The sequence below is a fragment of the Rattus norvegicus genome, chromosome 5 (genome assembly GCF_021556685.1).
Source record: "Rattus norvegicus strain SHRSP/BbbUtx chromosome 5, alternate assembly SHRSP_T2T, whole genome shotgun sequence".
Taxonomy (NCBI): Eukaryota; Metazoa; Chordata; class Mammalia; order Rodentia; family Muridae; genus Rattus; species Rattus norvegicus.
The window spans coordinates 162448074-162472823 of NC_141538.1; the positions used below are offsets into that span (position 1 = coordinate 162448074).

At 39.7% G+C, this 24750-nt stretch overlaps 1 protein-coding gene across 1 annotated transcript; it reads right to left on the minus strand.

The window, feature by feature from the left end:
* Positions 1–1492: 1492 nt before the first annotated feature.
* Aadacl4fm2 (AADACL4 family member 2) lies at positions 1493–12175 on the minus strand. Its single transcript, XM_087551682.1, has 4 exons — positions 11794–12175; positions 9324–9540; positions 6885–6948; positions 1493–4096 (listed from the first exon to the last, which is right to left on the minus strand). Exons 1-4 carry the CDS (start codon positions 11956–11958, stop codon positions 3307–3309), a joined length of 1236 nt encoding a protein of 411 aa, XP_087407808.1. The 5' UTR covers positions 11959–12175; the 3' UTR covers positions 1493–3306.
* Between the last annotated feature and the right edge of the window lie 12575 nt (positions 12176–24750).

Sequence of the window (24750 nt, forward strand, 5' to 3'; positions counted from 1 at the left end):
CACAGATATATGTAAGTATGGATCTCTCTCTCTCTCTCTCTCTCTCTCTCTCTCTCTCTCTCTCTCTCTCTCTGTATGTGTGTGTTTGTGTGTGTGTGTGCATGTTCTCACGCGTGCATATTTAATTGTGAAGGTATGTGTGTGTGTGTGTATGTGTGTGTGTATTTGTGAGAATGCATCCAAGCGCAACCCAACTGATTGAATGGAAATGTATAAATGCACATGCATGAATCTGTATTTAAGTTATGTGAGTTTATGCATATTTGCTTATGTGAAAAGTTTTCCTTCTATGAGCATGATTTTCTTTTCCTGGTTCAATAGAAATTTATTTCTCCAAACTTCACCTTAGCCCTACAAGCAAGAGGCATCTGGACAAAAGGGAAAAGGCTTTAACCATTAACCCTTTACTTAACCTGCTGTTTTAGGATGAAATGCTAAGTGCCAGAGACTGCAGTTTCTGGCCTCAGAGGAACACATAAGGCAGGTCAGCTACAGTATAAGTACACTTTTTATTATTATATAGCAACCCTAAATATTTTATAAGACAAAGTCTCATTCTGTACCGATGCTCTTCCCCCTCTGCTGCCTCAAAAGGAATGGACAAGAAAGAAGACCGCACCCGAGGTAGTCCCTGGCAGGGTAAGAAACTTAACAGCAACAAAATAATTGAATTTGACATTTAGACAACCATCTCAAAAGGAAGTGAACTGTGATGACAATTGTATCCTGTTGACAGTTCATCTACTGAAGAAAACTCCAGGATGTTAGTGACACCAGGACTTGTGATGTCTGCAAAAAGTGCTGCAAAAAAAGAGTGAATCCAAACCAGTAAAGAGCCTATATGTACTGTAGGCAACAGAGATTAAGAATCTTTCACTTCTTTTGCTATCATGAAATATCCTAACAAAAAGTAGCAAGGTAAAATTTGGTTTATTTCCACTGGAATTCTAGGTTATAGTTCTCCATTGTGGAAAGTCAAGAACTCAAATAGCTAGTCAAATCACACCCATAGTCAAGAGCATAGAGAAATAATACATGCATGCTTGTTTTTACTTGTGTTCTGCTCATTTAAAGACTTTCTACCTAGGGATTGGTGCTACCCACAGTAGCCTGGGTCTTTGCAGATCAATTAGCTCAGGATAACCTCCCGCAGACATCTCCATAGGTCAACTCAATATAGGCAATATCTCATTGAGACTTTCTTCATATGTGATTCTAACTTATGTCGTGTTGGTAACTAAAGCTAACTATCATGCTTTACCCCTTGACAACATGGCACACAGATAATTACTTTTAGCCTCTAGCTTCTATTCATTGGTCTCAGTGTTTTTTCCCCACAATATAAAATATAGTCCAAGTTTAATGATCCAAATTATCTCTAAAATTCCAAAATCTCTTAACTGTGAGCTCCTATAAAATTAAAAACATTTATTTTTACATCAAATATTTTTTCTTTTTGTACTTCCCATGTCATTAATTTGGTATTTGTCCATAATAATAGTGTTCACTTCTCTAAATGTAACCAGTAGCTTTTGTAGGAAAGTATTTTTTCATTAGATAAGATGTATGTTGTCATTTGTCAGGGGAGCTCTGGGTCTGGTGAGAGGGATTTCAAAGAAATGTGATGGTTTTCTTTTTAATATCAGCAGTTGTCTGTGAGTACCTTAGTAGTATAGACTGTAGCAGCTCATGAAAGTGTTTGTACATCAAATATTCTTAACTTATACAGTAGCATGCAATATTTTTACTCCAAAACGGATGAACAGGTTATAGCAATGAAGTAATCACACCAAAGCAAAACCAAAATCCAGCTGAAATAATATGAAATCTTGCAGCTCCAATGTATTTGGGACTCATAATGTAATATTTGATTACAAAGGGCTTCATCTGCCACTTGTACCACATTCAATTTCTCCCTTAGACTTTCTGCTCCACAACTGAAGCTAGTCTTGGTGGACATCTCGTAGTTCTGGAATTCCCAATGTCATGAGGTCACTATTGTAATTGAGACTTCATCTTTGCAGCTTAATTCAATGACCTCTTAGAGTCCCTCTGCAGGAACTCTGATCCTGCCACACTGTAGTAAGCCTCATTGACTTTCCATGACCCCCTCCAATCTTGCATTTTTTATGCCTTCAAATCCAGTACCATAGGGATAACATTTAGGACAACTTAAGATGTATCCCAGTTCTCTTGGATCACAGTATCATATATCAGGTTCTGTGTGTAAACCCCAAGGAAACACTTTCCTAGACATTTGCTTTAAAGGATAGGGAACCCATTCCTTTGAATGAATTAGGATGCCCACAAGATGGTACCTTCAATGGGTGAGGTCTTGCTCACAGGTTGTCCTTTCTATTGCTCCAGTGTAACACTTTTCATATTCCAGCTGGTCTCAGATATTCACAAGAGAGTCTTGATTTGAGAGCATGCCTCCTGACCGATGAGAGTCTTCTCTCAAATTAAAGATTTGAGTTCAGGCAAAGCTTGGTGCTTCTTGGAGTTCACTCTTTCCTTCCATTCCCCTTCTTCCCCATTCTCTGACTCTCTTTCCTACAAAATGCTTATGAAATTTTCCTATAATCCATGCTAAGGATAAATGGGTCTACAGAGTTTCTCTCAAAGATTTTCAGGACAGAAAGAGAAAATGTGAATTGGGAGTTAACCGGTGATTTTGACTTCATCTGTCAGGAGTGGGGCCCCTACAATGCTTTATCATCACAGATATAGATTCATCCATCAGTGATCATGTGACAGGTTGGTGGCATCAATTTGGCACAGGGCTATAATATAATATCTCTAGGAAATCCCATGATGTTTATTCTCTAATGACTGTGATAGAGTTCTGCTAGATGCATCACTGAACATTGCCATTGAAGGAAGAAAACAGACATGGTGAGAACCTACGCACACAGGAGGCTCTCAACTGTGTCTCATGTCTCACCCTTATGGCCTTATGAAATGAGGTACTCAGCAAGGCCCTTTGCTGATGTCAGAGGTCATCCTTGGCTTGTCCTACTTATGATGTTATTGTCACATATATTTTTTCTATTTTTTCTATTTTTTTATTTTTTATAGGTTTTGTTTTTGTTTTCTGTTTTTCCATTCTACTTGTTTTCTTTTTTTCTTTTTTCTTTTTTTCAGAGCTGGGGACCGAACCCAGGGCCTTGCGCTTGCTAGGTAAGCGCTCTACCACTGAGCTAAATCCCCAACCCCATTCTGCTTGTTTTCAATCTGCTTGTTTACTTGTTTCTTTAGGGTTTCTCATTTACCATACTAAAGCATTTAATTATTTAACTACTGACTTCAATTTTGAGATCTCTTTATGCCCTTTATGAAACTGACTGTAGAACTCATAGCCTTATGAGAACAAGGAAAAGATAAAGCTTTCTTATCAAATAGCATAATGCATCCATGAAATCCATCTTCTAAATGGCACCAAGTCACAGGAACCCCCTGGTCTTCCAATCGTTTCTTGTAGAGTATAGAGTCATCACGGAGGACATCATATTCATTGCTCACCAGGAGGGTTTCAGGAAGCTGAGCAATGGTCTTGTCATCTGCCAGTAGAGGTGACACTTCTAAATTGAAAATATGATTAATTTCTAAATAAGCGGCCTCATTAAAAGGCCCAGGAGACTCAGGTTGTGGGCCTTGGCTCTTGAATCTTTGGGGGATGTTGTCAGAGCTGAGCCATTTCTTATACTTTTTCCAGTTGTCTGGAGGTATAAAAGTACCTTTCAACATGTCATCCATCCAGGACAGGTCAATGGCCAAATACTTACATACACAAGTCACCAAAAATTTCCTAGATAGAAATGGGGCATTTGGATACTGCTGGTAAGATGGCAACTGGAAATTGATCCCCTGAATGACTGGATTAATCAGGACTTGAGCCCGAAACTTCGGAAGATCTTTTCTGTCCAATAATGCCTGGGCAATAATAGCTGCAGCCCCAGCTCCAATGCTTTCTCCACTAATCACCACCTGTTCAGGGTCTATCCCATAAGTTTTCAGTTCTTTCAAGAAGTGGATGGTGGCATTCAGGCAATCCTGGTAAACAATAGGGTGATGATGGTCAGGAAGCTTACGGTACCTAAGGAGGAAAACAACAACAACAAAACAAGAAAAACATAGTATACTAGTACAGACAGGATGTTTAATGAAGGTTATTCAAATAGTGATCTCTATGCCAAGAGAAGACAGAGCCTGATTAAATTCTAAGAATGACCCAAGCAAATCTAGATGATATCCTGATTAGTTTTAATCTAATAGAGTCTATAGTTATCTGAGAGGAGAGATTCAAATGAATAATTTCCTAGTTCAAATAAGCCTGTGGGCATATCTGTGCGTGGGATGGTTACCTCGATTATTAATTGGTGCAGGAGGGTCAATACCACCATAGACAGCACCATTCCCTAGGCATGTGGCCCTTAGCTATTATTCATGAGCTTATAAGGCAGCAAGCAAGAAACATCCTCCCTGGTTCCTGTCATATTTGGTTGTGAAGTGAGTTCCTTGGTTAGAGATAATGTTTTGTGTATTAGTAAGCAGGTCTGTCTTCAAATTCCTCAACATTCCTTAATAGTGGACTGTGACTCAGAGTTATAAACTGAAATGAACTTTTCCTCTACTGCTTTTGGTCAGGAGATTTTATCACATCAACAGAAGGAAAAAACATAGATGAAGAGTTGCTCTATTGTTTTATACATGACTTTGAAGAACCTATCCAAAGTCAGAGTGGCAGAGATTCTGCATTCAAATCTATATGGAATAAAGAGCTCTATAGAAGATAGTGCCAAGTTGAAAGCTAATTACACTGAAATTGGGAAAGCAAACAATGACAGGGATGAGGCAAAGGCTTGTCTTACTACCTGTCAGTCAAGGTTGGAAGGAAAAGATTTAAGATAGAATGAAGTTGGTTCCCCTGGACATAACAGGGAAGAGGTGAGATAATAAGAGGACAGTGCAGAACAGCAGGAAAGGAAGAGTGAGTGAATGCCTGCTTGTGTTTCAGTCTTTCTCATATAGTCTTTCCAGGCACTACTCAGGGAAGTTCTTTGGCATCTCAGAATCTCTTCTTTGGCTAGTCAAAATCAGCCACTGCCTCACAATACTCAACCCTACAGGCTGGATCTTTGAAGTTCCCCACAAAATATCACTATGGTTAGTCAAGAAGTCTGTTGCATGCATCTAATTTGCAAAAAGAAAACAGTTCAATGGTGTACAGAGGCCAAGGGAGGTGTGTATATTTCTATGCTCTGCATGCAAGAGATCTTTAGAGTCTGCAAGACCTTTCGAGATTTGGTTTACAAGAATGAAAGCTCACATACCATAACATTCATGTAAGAGGAGGTCCCTGGAGATTCTAAAGGTGATGCCTTTCTCCTGCCATCACAGAGAACCATACATGCTGAATATGATGGCTAATCATGATTATCCATTTGATAACATCTGAACTCACAAAAATCCAAGCAACATGTGTGAGTTCAAGCATGATTTTGATTGGATCAGTTGAGTTTGGAAGACCCACATTAAATCTGGGCCACATCTTGTAGCAGGCATCCCACATAAAAGGATACAGGACAAGTGACTTTTGCATTTTACCTACTTTCCCTCAGTCTTGTTGACAAGCATATTGACCCTATTCCTAAGGTATTCCTTAGTGGTATTAGAACCTATATTGGAATTCAAACATAGAGTTGAAGACCAGGAGCTCTCTAGTAATCCTTTGACACTTGAGCACCAGATTGGGGCTGTGGGGATATCCAATCTTACAGACAGAACAACTATTGAATGCTCCATAGAGCTGGATCATAGCTTGCAAGGTACTCTAATAAATCTCCTTTTTCAATATGTATTCTATAAGTTCTGTTGCTCTAGAAAATCTTGAATAATAGATATAGTATCTTTCTCCAGTCACAACATCTCACTATCTACCCAGCCTGAGGGATGTCTAGGTGTGAGAGAGCCACTGTGGAGGCAATCTAACAGGTGAGCTTTGACTTTCCCATTGCTTTCATTCTAGACTTTACTATGTTCTATTTACTCATGTTTGCTTAGGACAAGAGATGGGGCTGTAGTAAGCAGCCCCTTCTGTCCTCCATTCACTTAAAAGAACTCTTTGTTTCCAGAAGATTAGAGTTGTATCTTAAATCACTCTCCACCTTGCTCCCTGTGTTTGGCATTTGGATCAGTGAGTTTTTAATGGTACACTCTTACTCAAATAATAACTCTGACTTTGATCTAGGCCATCTTTCACTACTCCATCATCCTCCTCGTGCCAATAGCAGTGGGCTTCATGTGGTGCTTTGGATGAGGACTACTTCTCATAGGCTCAGATATTTAAATATTTGATTTCTAGTTGGTGGCACTGTTTAGCAAGGTTGTGAATCATTTGTGAGATGGAGCCTTGCTGGAAGAATGATGTCACTAGTAGTGAAACTTGCGTGTATATAGCCTTGTCCCATTTCCTATTCACTCTTTGTTTTCTGTTTATGATTGAGGGTATGTGCTCTCTACTTGCTACTTCTACTGCCGTTTCTGATGCTAGCTGCTATGCCTCCTAGTCATGATGGACTCATCCTCGTAAAACCATGAACTGAAATAAAATAGGTTTTCCTTAAGTTTCCTTTGGTTGTGGTGTTTTATAATACCAATGGAAAAGTAAGTAAGATACCCTGATTCTGGATCCATCGTTTATTTTCTTCTGGCATCAATTTAATGGGTCTCTAAGTATTCTGTTGATTTTCATTATTTTAAATTACAATAAAGAAGGTATTGGGTTTGGTATAAGTTGTTGAAAAGTTTTATTTATTTTTATTCATTTTACCACAGTTCATCCATGTACCTGATGAAGCTAATGTCTATTATAGGTTACTTACCCCACTGATAGTAGTACTGAATCTGTCTCTGAGGCCAGGTAACTGCATAAGTTGTGGTAACAATCTGTAAGGCAAGAACAGGTCACATGCATCTCATGAGGAGGATCTAGAACTTCTACCACAATCCTAGGACAGAAGCTTCTGCTATGGGTAAGAAGGTGACATCCTCTCTGTGTTCTGATTCTTGTCACCTCTGAAGTAACTCTGGCCAGATCTACTTGGTAAAGCCAGTCATCATTCTCAATGTCAATGTCAGGGTACAAAGGGACTTATTGGCTCACCTTTTGTGTTATTGTACTTTATAGTAAGGAAACAGAGGTCTGGGAAGCTTGGGGGGTCTGAAATGGATGAAGCAAAGACTGTGGGTTTGGAATGACTTTCTGAAAATATAAATAATTGTATATATTTCATATTAAATAAAAAATATACAAGGGCTGGATGGGTCATTTCAGTTAGGGGGACATTGCACCTGAAGTTCCAGAAAGTGAAACCTCTACAATGACTAGGTTGCATATCCAGGTACAGGGCCAGGTACAGAACCTGAAACATGCATCTTCGACTCAGCTGTGTCCAGTCCTGATGGTTGCGCACAGAGATACTTGGTAGTTTGTGCACATGTTTGGAACCAGGATTTATGAATGTTACCGAGTAATGTAGGAATAGCAGGCAACTGGGACCTTCAATGGTGTGGTAAGAAGTGAAAACAGGTGCTGAGGCCAATGCACTGAGTCTCAACTGAGGCAGGATGGTAGCTCCTCTAGTCAAGGTTCTTAACAATCATGCTGCAACCTTGCTGTATATTAGCATCATTCATGCTTTCTTAATACAGATGTCTGGGACAAAGAATGAATTGGATTATAGGAGGCAACTTGGGAGTGGGTGTGACACTAATGGCCACACAACATGGACTCCCTCTTAACCACAACTTTGGCCTTTCCATCTGTTCTCCGTCCCTTCACTGTGTCCCACCCACATCCTGCCTTACCTTAAGAGCCTCAAGTTGTTCCAGTCTCAGAGTTTTGTACTTGTCCCTCATTCTATTTGGAGTGACTAGTATAGAGTTGAGATGGTGATGTACCTCTTTGGACACTGAACCAAAAAGGCACCAAGACTTCAACAACTCATATAAGTAGCATTTCTGTGGGTGTTTCACACTACTGAAGAGCTTGGCAATCTAGGCTTCCAAGGGTTTCTGAGATTGAAAAATGCTCCTGGACAGGGATGGAACCTATACCTGGGTTCTGATCATAGTTAATTTGTGAGCATCATAGCAGCACCTTCAGATGTAAAATAGCCATGGATATTTCTACCATCAGGTGGCAGCAATGAACCCCTATCTCATCCTGTTCTACCTAAGGACAGCCATCTGTCCTTGTCTACATCTGTACTTCCTGCTCATTCAACCATTTATTCCTTTGTAAGTTTATCCTTTCATTCAACCATCAACAGATAATTATATCCATGTGTTTATTCAGTCAGTCAAAAAACTACAAACAATAAGGCCAAGCACTGGGGATCCAGCAACTCACAGCACACGGGTCTTCTCTCCCTCTTAGCATTCCTGTTCTGACGAGGGGCAAAAGACAGCAAAAAGGAAACACAGGGATTGATGAACCAAAGCAAGCTCAGATGGTGACAAATACCATACATATATTCAACAAGAAATATGTCATAAATGGAGTCAGAGTGTGGGAGTTTAACCTCAGAATGGCAGAAAATGTCTATAGGTAGATGTTGGAGGAGGTTGCTCTAGAAAGGCCATTTGTGAAAAGGTCCAAGATCAAGTGGGTATTCACCTATTCCAAGCAAGTCATGGGGGTAGGCATGTTTTGAGAATATAGTAGCATGCACAGAAGACCAAGAGTTTTGAGCTCAGTATGTCTAGTGTGCATAATAACAGAGTCTATGCTGCAGTATAGCAAGAGCAGAACAGGAAAATATTAAAGGGCCAAAGAATAGGGTAGACTACCTATTCTGAGGCATGTTTTAAGCCCCTCATTGTTCAGAAAGAGGAACAGCCTACAAATTAAGAAATTGAGAAGAGGGTGGCCATCACAATGCTCAGCTGAAGGGGCTGGATAGTTACAGATTGGTGATTACACTACGATGGTCTTGCAGACCTGATGGATACATGATTTTAGGATCTTGGATGAGCCAGTGTCTTTGAGAATAAATGGAAGAGAAGAATCATACCAAGTACTTGGTTGCTTGTGACACTGTGTCCTGGACTAAGACTTATTATGGAAAACATTTCCATAGACATGTCGTGTCAACCTTATTGATTGACAAAACCTGCAGTCTCAATTTGGGGCCCCCAGAAGGATTTCTGACTGCTGCTTTTTTTGGCTCCCTGCTAATAATTCCCAATGGGAATATAGATGTAGTTAGGTATGTCATGAGACACTCCCCTTCTTCTTATGCCTCAGAGATGCTTCTTACCCAGGCCACCAAACATACAACCTCCTCCATGGTAGAAGATGATGCCTCTCCGGGGGCCAGAGGAGGTTGTCTTGGGTTGAAACAACCTCACAGGGATTGTACCAAAATGCAAGTTCTTCACCAACACACCAAAGTTATTTTTTGACACCAAGAGGTCTTGCAAAAAGCAAAAAAACCGGGGCATGGAACAAAGTTTCATCTTCTCCAGTACATTCCCCTGTGGGAGAGAAAGAATTAAAGACCAGTTGACTACCTTCCAAATCCACTTTACAGCTATTGCCCAGTGTTTTGTGTAACTCAACTTAGGGCTTTACCAAAACTCCTAATTGGGTAGAATGGTTTCTTGTAAGCAAGTGAGTGCCTAGTTGTGAAGCTTTAAATAAAAATGAAGGACATGATGAAGTAGGAGAGAAAAGCTATTCCTCCTTGCCATCAGGATTTCCCAGTGGCCTTTGCAACAAACACTAATTGCCCCAGATTTTTTGTTCTATGCTAGTTCTCATCTCCTCTCTTCCATTTGATACCTCATTTCCTACGTACATAGGTGCCTTTTTACATTGCTTTACCAGTTCCTTAAAAATACATCATGAGAACTGGTGGTCATGGCACATACTTTTAATCCAAGCACTTGAGAGGCTGAGACAAGCAGATCTCTGTGATTTTGAGACAAATCTGGCCTACATAGCGAGTTTCAGTACAGCTGGAGCTAGCCAGTAAGACCCTGTCTTAAAGAAATAAAGAACCAAACCAAACACAAACATACAAGCAAAAATGGGAGGAAAGCCACTGTTTCTAATCCCATGCTCATGTAATGACTCACATCATGCCCTCTACTACACACAGTCCAAAATAAAAGTGAATGCTGGGCCAAAGCCTACCACAGACTTGAAATTCCTTTCAGGTTTGTGATCCATGCCTACTTCAACATCTGCCCCAATCTATGAATCCTGAACTACGTGACTCTGTGGCTTTTTCTCATAGTTCCCTTATGCACAAAGCAGGACTGATTTCCATGCACTTTAGAGCTTTCTGGATGCCATAAAGTGGGTGGGTTATGAAAATGACCTAACAATGAAATTTGCCAATGGTGACACTCTCTTCCATGGTACCCTAAGTATAAAACATATACTTCTTAGAAATTGTGGGGTACTCTGTAAGTATGAGCGACAGGGATACAATCAACTGGTAAGCCTAAAGTCAAGACACTTTAGATTTTTGAGACCTCAAAGGGTAAGTCTAGAACCTAGTAGCCACAAATGTCTCACAACAGGTCAGCCTTGGAACATAACCTTTGTATCATCTGATACGAAAACTGGATTGGTGAGTTTGGCTTTTTAATCCTAATAGACTGATGGACACCAGGACATGCCATAGTGGTGAACTCCACCTGAAAGATAAGATGTGTGTAGGCTTGATTGTTATGTGGCTTCTTATCTTATTGGGGTAAGCACCAACGACCTCAGAACATCTTTAGAAGTTTATACAGGCCATAGCCACATTCCCTGATGCCATTCTCTTCCATTCACCTCCTCTATTCTTCTACCACACTGCTACATGATGATCCTCCAAAGTCAAGGCCCTTGGATCTCAGCCTCGTTTTCTTTTAGTTGCTAGCTCAGGTGTCACCACTCAGCAAGAAGTGTCTTCTGCCTTTCTCTAGCAGGAATTATGGTCTCTTTCAGCCTTTTCTTTCTCATAGTCAGGGATATTTATGAGTATGTTTCACTTGCTACTAAAGGGAAGCTACGAGTGATGTTTGTCTTATGCATTCACCTCCATGATCTTAGAGCCTTGTTGGCACATGTCCAGAGGATACATTCAAACCCCACTATGCTAAAATGTATGAACACAGTGAACAGAGAGAGAGACTAAGTGTGTCATAGGGGATAAATACAGCCCAGCAACTGGCTTCATGCATGAAGCTTTTTGGGTTTGCTAGGATATAAGAAAGGAGTTGTTTTTCATCTTTTTTTGGAATATACTGAAGATGGAAGGTTCTAAGAGACTTTTCCCAAAGTGGGCTGGCAAGGACAAGGTCTGTCTCCCCATGCTCATCTCCAAGTCCTCCCCCAACTTTGTAACTATACTTTCCACTAAGCTTGGCACTACACAGAGGCCCAACCTATGCTTACTGAATTAAAGACTAATAGAGTGACTAAACACTGAGGTAGTACCTAGGCTTCCAAAATGAACAGCCATAAACCCAAAGATGATCTTCAAACAACTAAGAAAATCTACTGTAAACAACTTTTTCCTGCTGAGAGTATTAAGTGGCAATGACACTCTACAGGGGACCACAGTATTTAAGAAGTCCTTATCACAGTGTCTGTCATCATCACTGACTGGTATCTATTATCAGGTGCTCTTAAATTATTTGGATTTGCCAACTTTGTCCCAGCACTGAGATTCTCTACCCTCGACAGGACTGAGTCATTGAACAAAACAAAACAAAACAAAAACCAAAACTTACCAATGCTATTGTCAACTGGAAGAAGTAGTGTAGAATGTGAAATTTCACTCGTTGGCGGATGGGAGGAGGAACACGTACAGTGAAGATCTCTTTTATGAGAACCCATACACTGACCCCCAGAACCAGGAAGATTGCAGTGGTGAAGAGTATTATCACCAAGATCATGATGGTCTTATTCCTTTAGAATATGCTGAAGAATACCTATCTCCCAGAAAGAGTGTATAGAACTCTCTCCTCCACAGACCCAGGTGCCTTATAACACACAGGGTGACTTCTGAGCCTGTTCCTTCCCACTACAGGCAGCTATGACATTCTGGGAACATCTTCTTGTGATACTCAAGGGATTGCATCAGATCCCCACCTGGAGAAGATCCCTGGCACCTTGTCCCCAGGGCAGGTTGGACTTTATCATAGGATCTGGAGCATCACCAGCTGGTTAGAAGTATGACACAGTGAGGAAGCACTTGCTAGGGACTGATGTTGGAGTATGGTTACATTTATGATCGATTTGGGAAACTTGTGGAAGTCATGTCAAGTGCCCTCTGGGTCTTCCTTCTCTCCAGAGTCTTAAGAGATGGCCTTGTGTGTCAAGTAACATTTGAGGAAAGCCACAGAGTATATAGAAAAGTTACCCACATACTGTTCTCTCTTCTTACTAGCCTGATATCCCTGGTATCAGAAATCAGCTTCACAATTGCTCCTTGTCTTAGCCCCATCTTATTTTCTTGTGTCTCATGTACCAACATCTATGGCATAGCTGATGATAGGGATTAGCTAATTTAGAGACCAAAAAACCCCTCACCTATGAACACATTTTTTTCTATATAAACCAGAACATGTAGGATAAACACCATCTCCTTTTATTATTTATTATTTATTATTTATTGTTCTCAGTGACAAGCAAGTATGGTGATTTTCCAAAATAGCTGAGAGACTAGAGAGTATACTGCAATCTATAAAAATACCATGTATAAGACAGAGCCATAAATATTAAAACAGAGACTGAAGGAACACCCATTCAGAGCCTGCCCCACATGTGGCCCATACATATACAGCCACCCAATTAGATAAGATGGATGAAGCAAAGAAGTGCAGACCGACAGGAGCCGGATGTAGATCGCTCCTGAGAGACACAGCCAGAATACAGCAAATACAGAGGCGAATACCAGCAGCAAAACACTGAACTGAGAATAGGACCCCCGTTGAAGGAATCAGAGAAAGAACTGGAAGAGCTTGAAGGGGTTCGAGACCCCATATGTACAACAATGCCAAGCAACCAGAGCTTCCAGGGACTAAGCCACTACCTAAAGACTATACATGGACTGACCCTGGACTCTGACCCCATAGGTAGCAATGAATATCCTAGTAAGAGCACCAGTGGAAGGGGAAGCCCTGGGTCCTGCTAAGACTGAACCCCCAGTGAACTAGACTGGTGGGGGGAGGGCTGCAATGGGGGGAGGGTTGGGAGGGGAACAACCATAAGGAAGGGGAGGGGAGAGGGGGATGTTTGCCCGGATACCAGGAAAGGGAATAACACTCGAAATGTATATAAGAAATACTCAAGTTAATAAAAAAAATTTAAAAAAAAAGACAGAGCCATAAGTAGGATGTGGGAACTATTCTATAGCCTTGCTGTGAGCAGTAAGGCATACAACTGAGACTGAACTGTTCACCCAGAAAGAATTTATCATGCCATGAAAGGGAAGAATTGCAACAAGAAAGAGACATGTGGACATTCTCCCCAGTTCAATATTGGAAAAATCAATAATACAATATGAAGACAGAGACCTTATAACAGCTAAGTACAGGGAAGTGTGATCATGAGGAACACTTCACATCTAAGCTGCTTGAATTGAAGTGTCAGATGTAGGAGGAAAGAGCCTCTCCTGGGCTGCTTTGTGAGTATATGGTTCATGGGGGCTTGTGGGATCAGTCTTTGTGCCATGGAAACAGAAATACTGGGTAATATAATTATCCATTTCTTCTTGAGACAAAGGATGCATGATCTGAGAAAATACAAAGGGATCAGCCTCTGATAGATGGTCTCATAGGATCCATTAGAGACACTTGATTATTACTGGCTGAGATCCCCCATGAATGTCAAGGACTGGGGGACCACAAAGATGAATAGGTATTATTGGAGAAACTGTGTATAAGAGTGGTGGTGTTCCATACTCAGTCCACCAGATGAGATGGGATAGTTTTCAGGAGACAGCAAGAAAGAAATTGGTTAGGGAAGTATCCTGGAGTTAATAATGGCCACCTTCTGTTTTTAAAAAAAAGTGAGTGTGGATGGCTAGCAAGATGGCTCCATGGGTAAGTGTGATTGGTGTCAATTCTTATTAGCTGAGTTTGATTTCTAAAACATATATTATGGAAGGAGAGAACCAAGTCCAAAAAGTTATCCTCTAGTCTATTCACATGTGATATAGCATATGCATGCTTGCATAAATACACATAACACACAAAACACACATGCACATATACAATTTACTCTCATTCTCTCTGTGTGTATGTGTTTTTGTGTAAATTTAGTGGTCTCTCTAATTAACTAATTGTAGAGAGGTGATTTGTTGAAGAATGTGAATGTACATGGTTAGGAAAAAGACATTCGTGGGAACCAAGGGACTGTTGTTTGAAAATTTTAATGCTGGGAATGAGTTATCACCCAAAACTTGTTGATCTGCAAGATCATTAAATCTATACACACACACAGGCACACACACACACACACACACACACACACACACACACATACATCTATGGATGTCATAATCCCCGGTGGTGAAATAACTACTGTTGTTTCATAAAATAAGTGTGATGTGCTCCTTAAATTGCTTTCTATAAATTTATATTTATATCTACAATAGAATATTGCCTATGTCAGTTTCAGTCATAGAAGAATATTTTGTTTGTTCACAATGAGGGATTGTTACTGTAAATATGTATATGTGGTTCCTAAGAATGATAAACTATTGGTGTGTAATAGTGGATCAATACTCAGTCATACATTGTTGTGGTAAATTCTCCAACCCATACAAGCCCAAGAAATGAAAACACAACTCAAATAATATGAATCCAAACTTCCTGCCTAGATTGGGCAGATCTACCACTACACTATTCTATTCCTTAGCAATGAGCATCAAATTTCAAACAGCTCCAGGGCAACCCACAAGCCACAGAAATCAAATGTAATGAGATATTCATGTTACTCCCTCTATCACTTAAGTAACATCAAAGAAAGAGAGAAAAGGTGGAGTGCTGTGTGGTAATTTCCTCTTAATTGGGATGTTCCCTAGAAAAGAAAGGCAAGAAGCTCATACAACATCACAGACTCAGAAAGTTAGCACATTTGCAAGGTTCTTCTCAAAGGTCATATAAGCAGTAGCAATGGGTAGAAGAGCAGGTGCAGAAGTGTACTGAGATTTCTGGGTTATGGCTTTCATGAGTCATCCATCACTCAAGCAAAGGTGAATTCCCAATAATGGAACTGCCTTTGAGTCACCCATGCTTTGTTAGTGACTCCAATAACCTGTCTCATTAAACTAATCTTAACTGAAATAGCTTCTCTGGCCTATCATTGTGTTTCTCTAAGAATGAATAAACATTGCTTCTATTTCTCAAGAAAAGCAACACAATGATGTTGCTATTATTGTAGGCCAAGGGGGAAAAATACATGAAAGAAAGTGTGAAGGTGGAAGTTGTTTATTTTGTCTACTTGGGAAGTTTCTGTAATAAAACACTCACTAAATGCATATATGGAGGAAACGATTTACTAGGTGTACACATCTTCACCACAGTACATCATTAAGGGAAGCCAGGGCAGGAACCTGAAGACAGGAACTAAAATAGTGACCATGGGTGAATAATTCCTTTATTGTACAACCAAGAACTACCCGCTCAAAAGTGACATTCTTCATAGTGGCCTGAGCCCTCCCACATCAATCCATCTATAAAATGCTTCACAGATATACACTCATAGGCTAGTTAAATGGAGTCAATTCCTCACTTGAGATTCCTCTTCTAGGTGACTGCAGTTTGTGTCAAGTTGACAAAATCTAACCAACACAGAAATAGAAGTAACATTGCTACAAAACAAAGCACCCATTACTGTGAAAACCCAGATGAGGACACGTGCATAATTCTACTCTAGAACTTTCATAGACTGACCTCACTAGCATCTTCACTTCATATTTCTGGCTAAGACCAGTGAAAAAATCTGTCATTTGAATAATATAGTTCATAATAGTTTCTCATGCCTCCCTAGTAAGTGGACTTATAAGTGTTGGAGTGCTTTCTTTGTATATTAGTTTAATGCATTCTGATAAGCACTGACTTTTTTAAACCAACAGCTAGGGAAGGTCTGATGATGCCAAAAACCACATGAGTGAACCAGAAAACAGATCTCAGTGTGTGAGGTCCTCAGTCACAGGCCTCTGTTTACCCTGTGTCTAAGTTCATGCCACATAGAATCTACAAGATGCCCAAAACTGAAGATCACCATAACAGAAGCATAAAGATGTAATTAGTAGAAGTAATGTTGTGTTTAATAGTAGCCTACATTTACAGATGTTGACATGGTAGAATTTTTCTAGCCTTATGCAAAAAATAAATCTCAACACTTCATCCCAGAGATGCAGGGATGGCTCAATTATGAACATTTATAAATGTAATCCACTATATAAACATACTGAAAAAAATCACATAATCATCTCATTAGCTGAAAGTGTCTTTGTCAAAATTTAACACACCCTCATGTTAAAAGTCTTGGAGAGATCAGGGACATGAGGCACATAACTAACTACAATAAAACATTATAGAACAAGCCAATAGCCAATAGCAAATTAAACTGAGAGAAACTTAAAGCAATTTCAATAAAATCAGGGACTCCCTATGCACTCCCTATCTATTCAATATAGTAGTTAAAGTTCTATCTAGAGCAATAAGATGACCAAAGGATATCAAGGGGATACAAATTGGAAAGGAAGAAGCCAAGGTATTACACTATTCATGGATAATATATTAGTATACATAAGCAAGCACCAAAATTCTGCCAGAGAACTCCTACAGATTAGAAACAACTTCAGCAAAGTAACTGGATACAAAAATTAACTGAAAGAAATCAGTAACCCTCCTTTACACAAGTGATAAATGGGCTGAGAAAGAAATTAGGGCAACAACACCATTCACAATCATCTCAAACAATATAAAATATCTTGTTATAGCTCGAACCATGAAAGTGAAAGACATATATGACAAGAACTTTAAGTCCTCGAAGAAAGAAATTGAAGACGATATCAGAAGACGAAAGAACTCCATGGTCATGAATCAGTAGGGTTAACACAGTGAAAATCCCCATCTTACCAAAAGTAATCTACAAATTCAATGCAATTCTCATCAAAATTCCAACACAATTCTTAGCAGACATTCAAAGAACAATTCTCAACTTCATATAGAAAATCATTTTTAAAAAAGGATATCTAAAATAAACCTGAATGATAAAAGAACTTCTGGAGGGAGTTTTGAATTCATGCTCTCATGCTGTACTACAGAGCAATGGTGATAAGGAGAAACTGGAAGCTACTCGTATAGGAACAGACAGATTAAGCAGAACTGAATTGAAGACCCAGAAATTAACCCACACATTTAGGAATGCTTGATTTTTTACAAAGAAGGCAAAACCATAAAATGGAAAGGGGAGAATGGTACTGGTCTAATTGGTTGTGTGAATGTAGAATAATGTAAACAGATCTATATTTTTCACTCTGCACAAAGCTCAAGGTCAAGTGGATCAAGGACCTCAAGATCAAACCAGATATGCTAAGTCTAATAGAAGAGAAAGTGGAGACAATTTACTGAACAGAGCACTAATGGCTCAAGCCTCTAAGATCAACAATTGACAAATGGGACCTCATAAATTTTCAAAATGTGTCTGTAAGGCAAAGAACGTTGTCAATAAAACAAAATGGCAGCATACATATTAGGAAAAGAGCGTCACTAACCCTACATCTGACAGAGGGCTAATATCCAAAATATATAAAGAATTCAAGAAGTTAAACTCCAACAAGTCAAACAACCCAGTTTTAAAAATGGGGTACAGAGCTGAATAGAGAATTCTCAACAGAGGAATCTCAAATGGCGAGAAGCACTTAATGTTTTATACCCTTAGTCATCAGAAAAGTGCAAATCAAAATGACCTTGAGATCCCACCTTATGCCAGTGAAAATGACCAAGATCCAAAACTCAAGTGACAGGACATGTTAGTGGGATGCGCTGGTGGGAATTAAAATTTATACAATCTGGAAATCAATCGGGCAGTTTCTTAGAAAATTGAAAGTAGTTTTACCTGAGGACTCACCTATACTGCTCCTGGGCATATACCCAAAAGATGCTCTACCATACCATAAGGAAACGTGATCCACTATGTTCATAGTAGCTTTCGTCACAATAGCCAGAAACTGAAAACAACTCAAATGCCCCATAATCGAAGAAAGGATACAGAAAATATGGTTCATTCGCACAGTAGAACTATTCAGATATGCAGCCCGGTCTCCATGTAGGTCCCCCAACAACTGGAGCAGGGACTGTTCCTAGAGGTGTTGCCTGACTGTCGAATCCATTCCCCAACTGGGCTGCCTTGTCTGGCCTCAGTGAAAGAGGATGAGCCTGCCTCTGCAGAGACTTGATGTTTCAGAGTAGAGCAGGGAGGGTACCCTCTCAGAGGAAATGGGAGTGGGGATGGGAGAGGGAGTCTTTGAGGGGGGATTGGAAGGGAGTACAGTGTTTGAGATATAAATAAACAAACAAACAAATAAGACCTGCACATCTGCTACATATGTACCAAGGAAATCATGTATACTCTTCCATTGGTGGCTCAGTCTCTGACAGCCCCCAATGGTCCAGATTGGTTGACTCCATTGGTCTTCCAGTGGAGTTACTATTCCTTTCATGGCCCTCAGTCCTTCCCCCTACACTTCCATGAGTCCCTGAGCTCTGACCAATGTTTGGTTGTAGGTCTCTGCATTTGTTCCCCATGAACTTTGATGCCCAGGACTTATATTAAAAATCTTCCACCATATCATCCCACGTAGCTACAAGCATACATTTTAGATCTTTTCCTGATCTTCCTGTAGGGTATTTAGGGCAATTATCTAGACTAACTCTGGGCAGAAGAAAAACCAATACTCACAGATATTAGTTTTAAATGACTATTAATTTTTAAGACTAATATCGATGGCTTGGCCTGGGAAGTAAACAAAGGCTCTTTCTGACATTACATGATAGAAGACATCTTGCCTCATTCCTTTCCTTGACCTATAGATCCTCTTGTTTGCTTTGGTTCACACACTGGAACATATAACACAGAAGGTATAAAAGGAACTGAGCAGAACCATGATGGACCTCTGATCCTTGGGTCAGGGTCACTTTGGTGGGAGAATCTATGCATAGAACCTGCACCTTCCTCCCCTTACAGGGCAGTAAAACAATCACAGGTGGACTACAGAGACTAAAGGTGCCATAGACAAAATAAAGAATTATGTATCACACATATTGCATTCACCTGACTAGAATATTCAGAAGCATGCTGGAGAATGCCTGTGGATAATTCCAAAATTATTCAGGCAGTTACTCTGGATGAAGCTGCCCTACGGCTACAGCATCTTACTGCAGCAAGTAAACACAACTCTTAGTAAATGGTCCCATGCTTGCTGTTGGGGAGGTGTGCAAGAGGAACAAAAAAACAACATTAGAACCCAAGGAATGCAGCCCGCCAGTTAGTACAGTCATGATGGCTGTGCCTCAGAGGAGCAGAGCCCCAAGGATAATATGCTCTGAGGAATTCATCTGGTGTGAGAGTTGTGTTTTGCTTACTGTTCTTATAGTCATCACATCCATCATTAACTGCAAGTTGTATGAAAACTCTAAGGGGCTTTTCAGTCCCTTGCTGTGCAGTATCATTGGCATTTACAATAATAGTGATTGATCTTTTTCAAGCATTGTCACCTGTAACAAAAAGTTTCTCGATGGAGAGGACAGGAAGAATACTGGCAATAGAGTTCTCCACTGACTCTGGTATTTTCTTCCTGCCAGACACCCTAAGTTCATAATTCCCTGGCACTGGATCAACAGCATACAGTTTCTTCAACTTTAAGGTCCCACTACCAAAGGTTCCTAAGTGTTTGCTTTCTACAGTACCCAAGAGACATCATCCTTAGATGTTATTAGCTTCTCTTAGTACCATTCATTCAGCTTTGCAGCAAAACAACAGCAAGATACGTCCCATTGTACATCTAGAACTTAATGGCATGCTTTCAAGGTAGCTGTAGTCAAGGACTCCAGTATGAAGTTTGGATACAGAAATAATGTGGCTGCTTGTCACATCCATGAATGCTTCTTGCTCACCTTCTTTTTAGTCCCTGACTACTGCAATATCAAAATAGTATCCACAGCCTTTTGGCCATATGATTCAATCATGCCAATGTCAACAATAGAGAGAACCATAGTGAGGTTCAGAGAACTGTTATGACTGTAGTGTCAGCCTGATAATTGTAAAGGACAAAGAATAGACGTAGCTCTGAAATAAAAGTACAAGAGTGTGCCACTGGCCCTCCCACAGAGAAGCAGATGATCTGGTCCTTCCTAATTGAACTGAACAAAAATCAGGTGAGTGCTTGTGAATGGTCCAGTGCTGTTTTTAGTTGATCCATTAAAGATACCTACCACACCTGGAGAGCAGCTGTGGTCATTGAATGAGTAATTTCAGGATATTCAACAGTCATTCCCCAGGGTCCAAATGGCTTCTTAACATTTTAGATGTAAAGAATGAAATCAGGGTGTGAAATTCTTATGAGTCTTATATAGAGGCCTTGGCTCTACAGCAGCCTATGGGATACAGTGCTTATTCTTCTTTACTGTGCTGACAGGAAGGAAAGTTCAGGGACTTGCGCATGGCTTCTACTACAACAATAACACTCAGTGTTGGAGAGCAAGTAAGTGTTTTCTAGCTGTTCCCCAATGTACCTGTGCTGTATATTATTCTGGCACAGAAATATGAGTCATGTATTTGTTTCCCAGTGGGTCCATTTGAGGAAAGATATCAACTGTCAATGAAACTGTAAATTCACAAGGCTAGTATTAATTCAGAATATTTTTTTCAGAATATTCTTATACCAGCTTGGTGTGGGATGTGAATATTTTCTTTTCTTCTGAGCATAACTGAGCTAGAAAATCATTGCCATTGTCAAAGGTTCTAAGGAAGTCTGGAGACACTGTTCAGTAGGTAAAGGCTCATGCTGTCAAATATGATGACTTGAGTTCCATTCTCAGAACCCATATAGTAGAAGGAAAGAACCAATTCCTTCAAGTTGTCATCTGGCTATTACACACATGCTATGACACATGAGCTTCCCCTTAAATAAGTAAAGTTGCATTATCATATAGTATATTATAATAATATTCTTAAAAAAAAATCAAGGCCCTTCCTAGGGAGCTTAGCTTCTACTTTAATCTAGAGGCTCCGGAGTTTGAACAGAATTGGGCTTTGGAATTGGGTGACAAGGCATGACTCTTGACATCAATGGCTTAAATGACACATCTGGCTAAGACATCTTTCCTGTTTTATGGATGAAGCAATTCTACAGTAAGCCATTTGTCCATTTTAATCCTATGATGCCATGGTAGATAAACAATGGCCAGGCTTCTCATAGCTAAAATAGTCTCATTGAGACAGTAAGTCATGCTGCTTGTATTTAAGTGGTCACCTTTGGCTCTGCTACACTGAGGGTTTATCAGCCTGATTGAATTTAGAATACCTACATAAATATAGTTAACCCTTACTTTCAAAATTTTCCTTCCAGAGGGGTATGCATTGACTGTGGCCTGGTCTTTGCTCATGTATTTCTCAATACTGTAGTGAGCTAAATATCTACTGGTCATTCCAGTGAAAATGATGCTTGATGTGTTAGATGAGCAAATTGTATAGTTTCAAAGTAACCCAGCAGACATATTTCTTCAAGCCTTTGATACCAGCACTTGGGAGGCAGAAACTGGTAGATCTCTATAAAGTCAAGGCCAGCCTGCTCTACAATGTGAATTCCAGAACAGCCAAGGATACAGAGAGAAATTCTGTCATGCAAAGTCAAAAAATAATCACGTCTCAACTTCATAAAATGTGGATATCAATGAGCCCATATTTTCACATAAAAGTCATCATAGCTACTGGGACTACCTTTAATATGAACAAGCCAATATACTGTATTGGGATCTCCAGAAGGGGCACCCATACAGATAAACTGCACTTTATTCATCATATTGTTTAAGCCTTTTGGTAAACATATTTAAGACCCATTCTTGAATATACTTTTTAACTACTGAACTCCACACTTCAGTCTTTAAGATTTCAAGAAAATCTGTTTTTACACGTATGCCTCATGTTTTCATTAATGTGACTTAGTCATTTCTTGCAGCTGCTTTGATGCATGAAGAAACTTTTTTGAGCATTAGTGCAACTTTCATAATGGATTAGTGTCAGACTCCACCTAAGAAAGACTGTGGCAAGCAAGTAAATTTTCTGGTGATGGCCCACCATTTTGCATGACAGAGCCTGCTCCAAGATGCAGGGTCCTCAGAGCCTTCATCCCATATTGCTTCTTGCTTCTGATATGTCTTTCCTGTCACTATTACATAGACTAGTGATTCCTGGGTATTAGTCCACCCCATTGGGAAGATTTTCCATAAAATCTTTATGAAGATGTACTCTCATATAGTAATAGTGTATAGATGAATTGATAATTTAACAATTTCTGGTAATGACTTTAAGAGTTTCAAAAATGATGCAAGCAATTTCAATCCCTCTGTAGAATAAAAGCTGCAAATACAGCTCTGTATATCACAGGTTATTTATGCGTCACAAGTTAATTGCATTAGGAAAAGAAAGCAGGCTTGAAACAAATTTATGGTCAAGAAAAAAATGTTCCTTCTAGGTTAGGAAAGAGGTTATAAACTAAAGGTTATAAACTTAAAATGAACAATTTGTTGTAGGTTCAAGGACAGAAGATAATTGATGGAATAGTCTAATTATACAAGACTTCAACATAAAGAGACACAAGGCAGATGATTTGTCTTCTGACAGAACCTTGTTAATTTATGCCTTAAAAATAATTGCTGTAAACTTACAATGAACTAGTAACAGATAATGAATGTTTAGTAAGGTGCTACTCTTAATGATGGAAATACATGTAAACAATTCTGCTGTAATTTCTTAAATCTTCTCAATCTATGACATGAACTACTACCTTAAACTTACTGTGAACTAACAGAATATGAAAGTGCTTAGAAAACCATGCAATCAATTATCCATCCTGAGAAAGTATAAATATTAAGAATGACAATAAAGGGGCGATTTTAGCCTTTCTCTATTTAATCCAATATGTGAGTCTCTGTGTGTGCCTGAATTTTCTCTTTTCTTTCTTTCATTCTTTCCTTTTCTTTTCTCTTCTTTTTTTGAATCTCTGGTTCACAAAAAGTTAACAAACTCCAAGTCTATCTCCTGACCAATGAGAGGTCCTTGAACCAAAGGAAAAAAGAGTTCTAGTAACTAAGCCTTCTTTTCTTAATCCCCTGCTACTGTCAGCAATACTTATAGCCAGAAGCCACTGGATTTTGGCCATTGGATAGTGAAGAGTGAAGGAAAGATGAAATTTACCATTATTGAGCTACTTTCCCCCCTGCAATCACAACTTTTGTCCTGGTGATATCCAATGCCATCTATCGTTGCCTGCCTCAGTCTACACTGGATACTGGTATGGTCACGGCACATTAAGTTTATAGGTTTCCTTGTCATAAAGGATAAACATCTGGTTGGATCATGAAAATAGGAATGGACTTTCAGTGTACCTACCTAAAATAGGAGTATCAGAGAGTCACATGCAAATGGGAAGATTCATGTCTAAGATGCAGGGGATGGGGGCGGGGTAAACTACTTCTAATCAAAAAGAGTTTCCAATTGGCTGTGACATTTGTGGTTTTGAGTTTCATCTAAACCCAAACATACATCCCTATCTTTACACTTCAGCATGCAACCTTTGTAACTCTGTAGACAAAACTGCCATGATAATGCATCAGTTATCATGCATAATACACCATTAAAATCTGCATTTACGTTCCTCCAATGTCCTTTGTATAGCTGTGTGATGGTTTGTATATGCGTGGCCCAGGGAGTGGAACTATTTGGAGGAGTGCCCTTGGCGAAGCAGGTGTGTCACTGTGGGCATGGGCTTTAAGACTCCACTCCTAGCTGTCTGCCAGTCAGTATTCTGCTAGCAGCCATTAGATGAAGATGTAGAACTCACAGTTCTTCCAGTACCATGCTTGCCTGGATGCTACCATGTTCTCACTTTGATGATACTGGACTGAACCTGCAAACCAGCCCAAATTAAATGTTGTCCTTTATAAGACTTGCCTTGGTCATGATGTCTGTTCACATTGGTAAAACCCTAACTGAGACAAGCTGTAAAAATTGAAAAATTCTTTTATGACTGTTATTTTCAGTAAAGCGAGGAGACCTACATTTTTCTCTTGTGTTTGCTTTAATCTAGAAAGCAGACCCACACCGCATATCTTATTAGCTTCATACCAAGTACACCCATCATCTGGAGAAACCATTTGGCTTCTAAAGATGTACTGTTTTGTTTAAGACTTTAACTAACTTAACCATGGTGATCATTTCATCACATGCAGTTGGAGCACTGGGTCAGTCCATGTATAGTCTTTTGGTAGTGGTTTAATCCCTGGAAGTTCTGGTTGGCTTGCATTATTGTTCTTATGGGGTTGCAAGCTCCTTCAACTCTTTCAATACTTCCTCTAATTCCACCCGGGGTGGGGAGTCCTGTTTTCAGTTCAGTGGTTTGCTGCTAGCATTGAGCTCTGTATTGGACATGCTTTGAATGTGTCTCTCAG

Bases quoted from the DNA above. Each gene is read 5' to 3' on its own strand.
- Aadacl4fm2 (XM_087551682.1), bottom strand. From the start codon at position 11,958: ATGATCTTGGTGATAATACTCTTCACCACTGCAATCTTCCTGGTTCTG. The intron at 9,541-11,793 runs GTAAGTTTTGGT...TCTCTCCCACAG, and splicing joins TCCAGTTGACAATAGCATTG to GGGAATGTACTGGAGAAGAT. The intron at 4,097-6,884 runs GTAAGTAACCTA...TTTCCTCCTTAG, and splicing joins TCAGTACTACTATCAGTGGG to GTACCGTAAGCTTCCTGACC.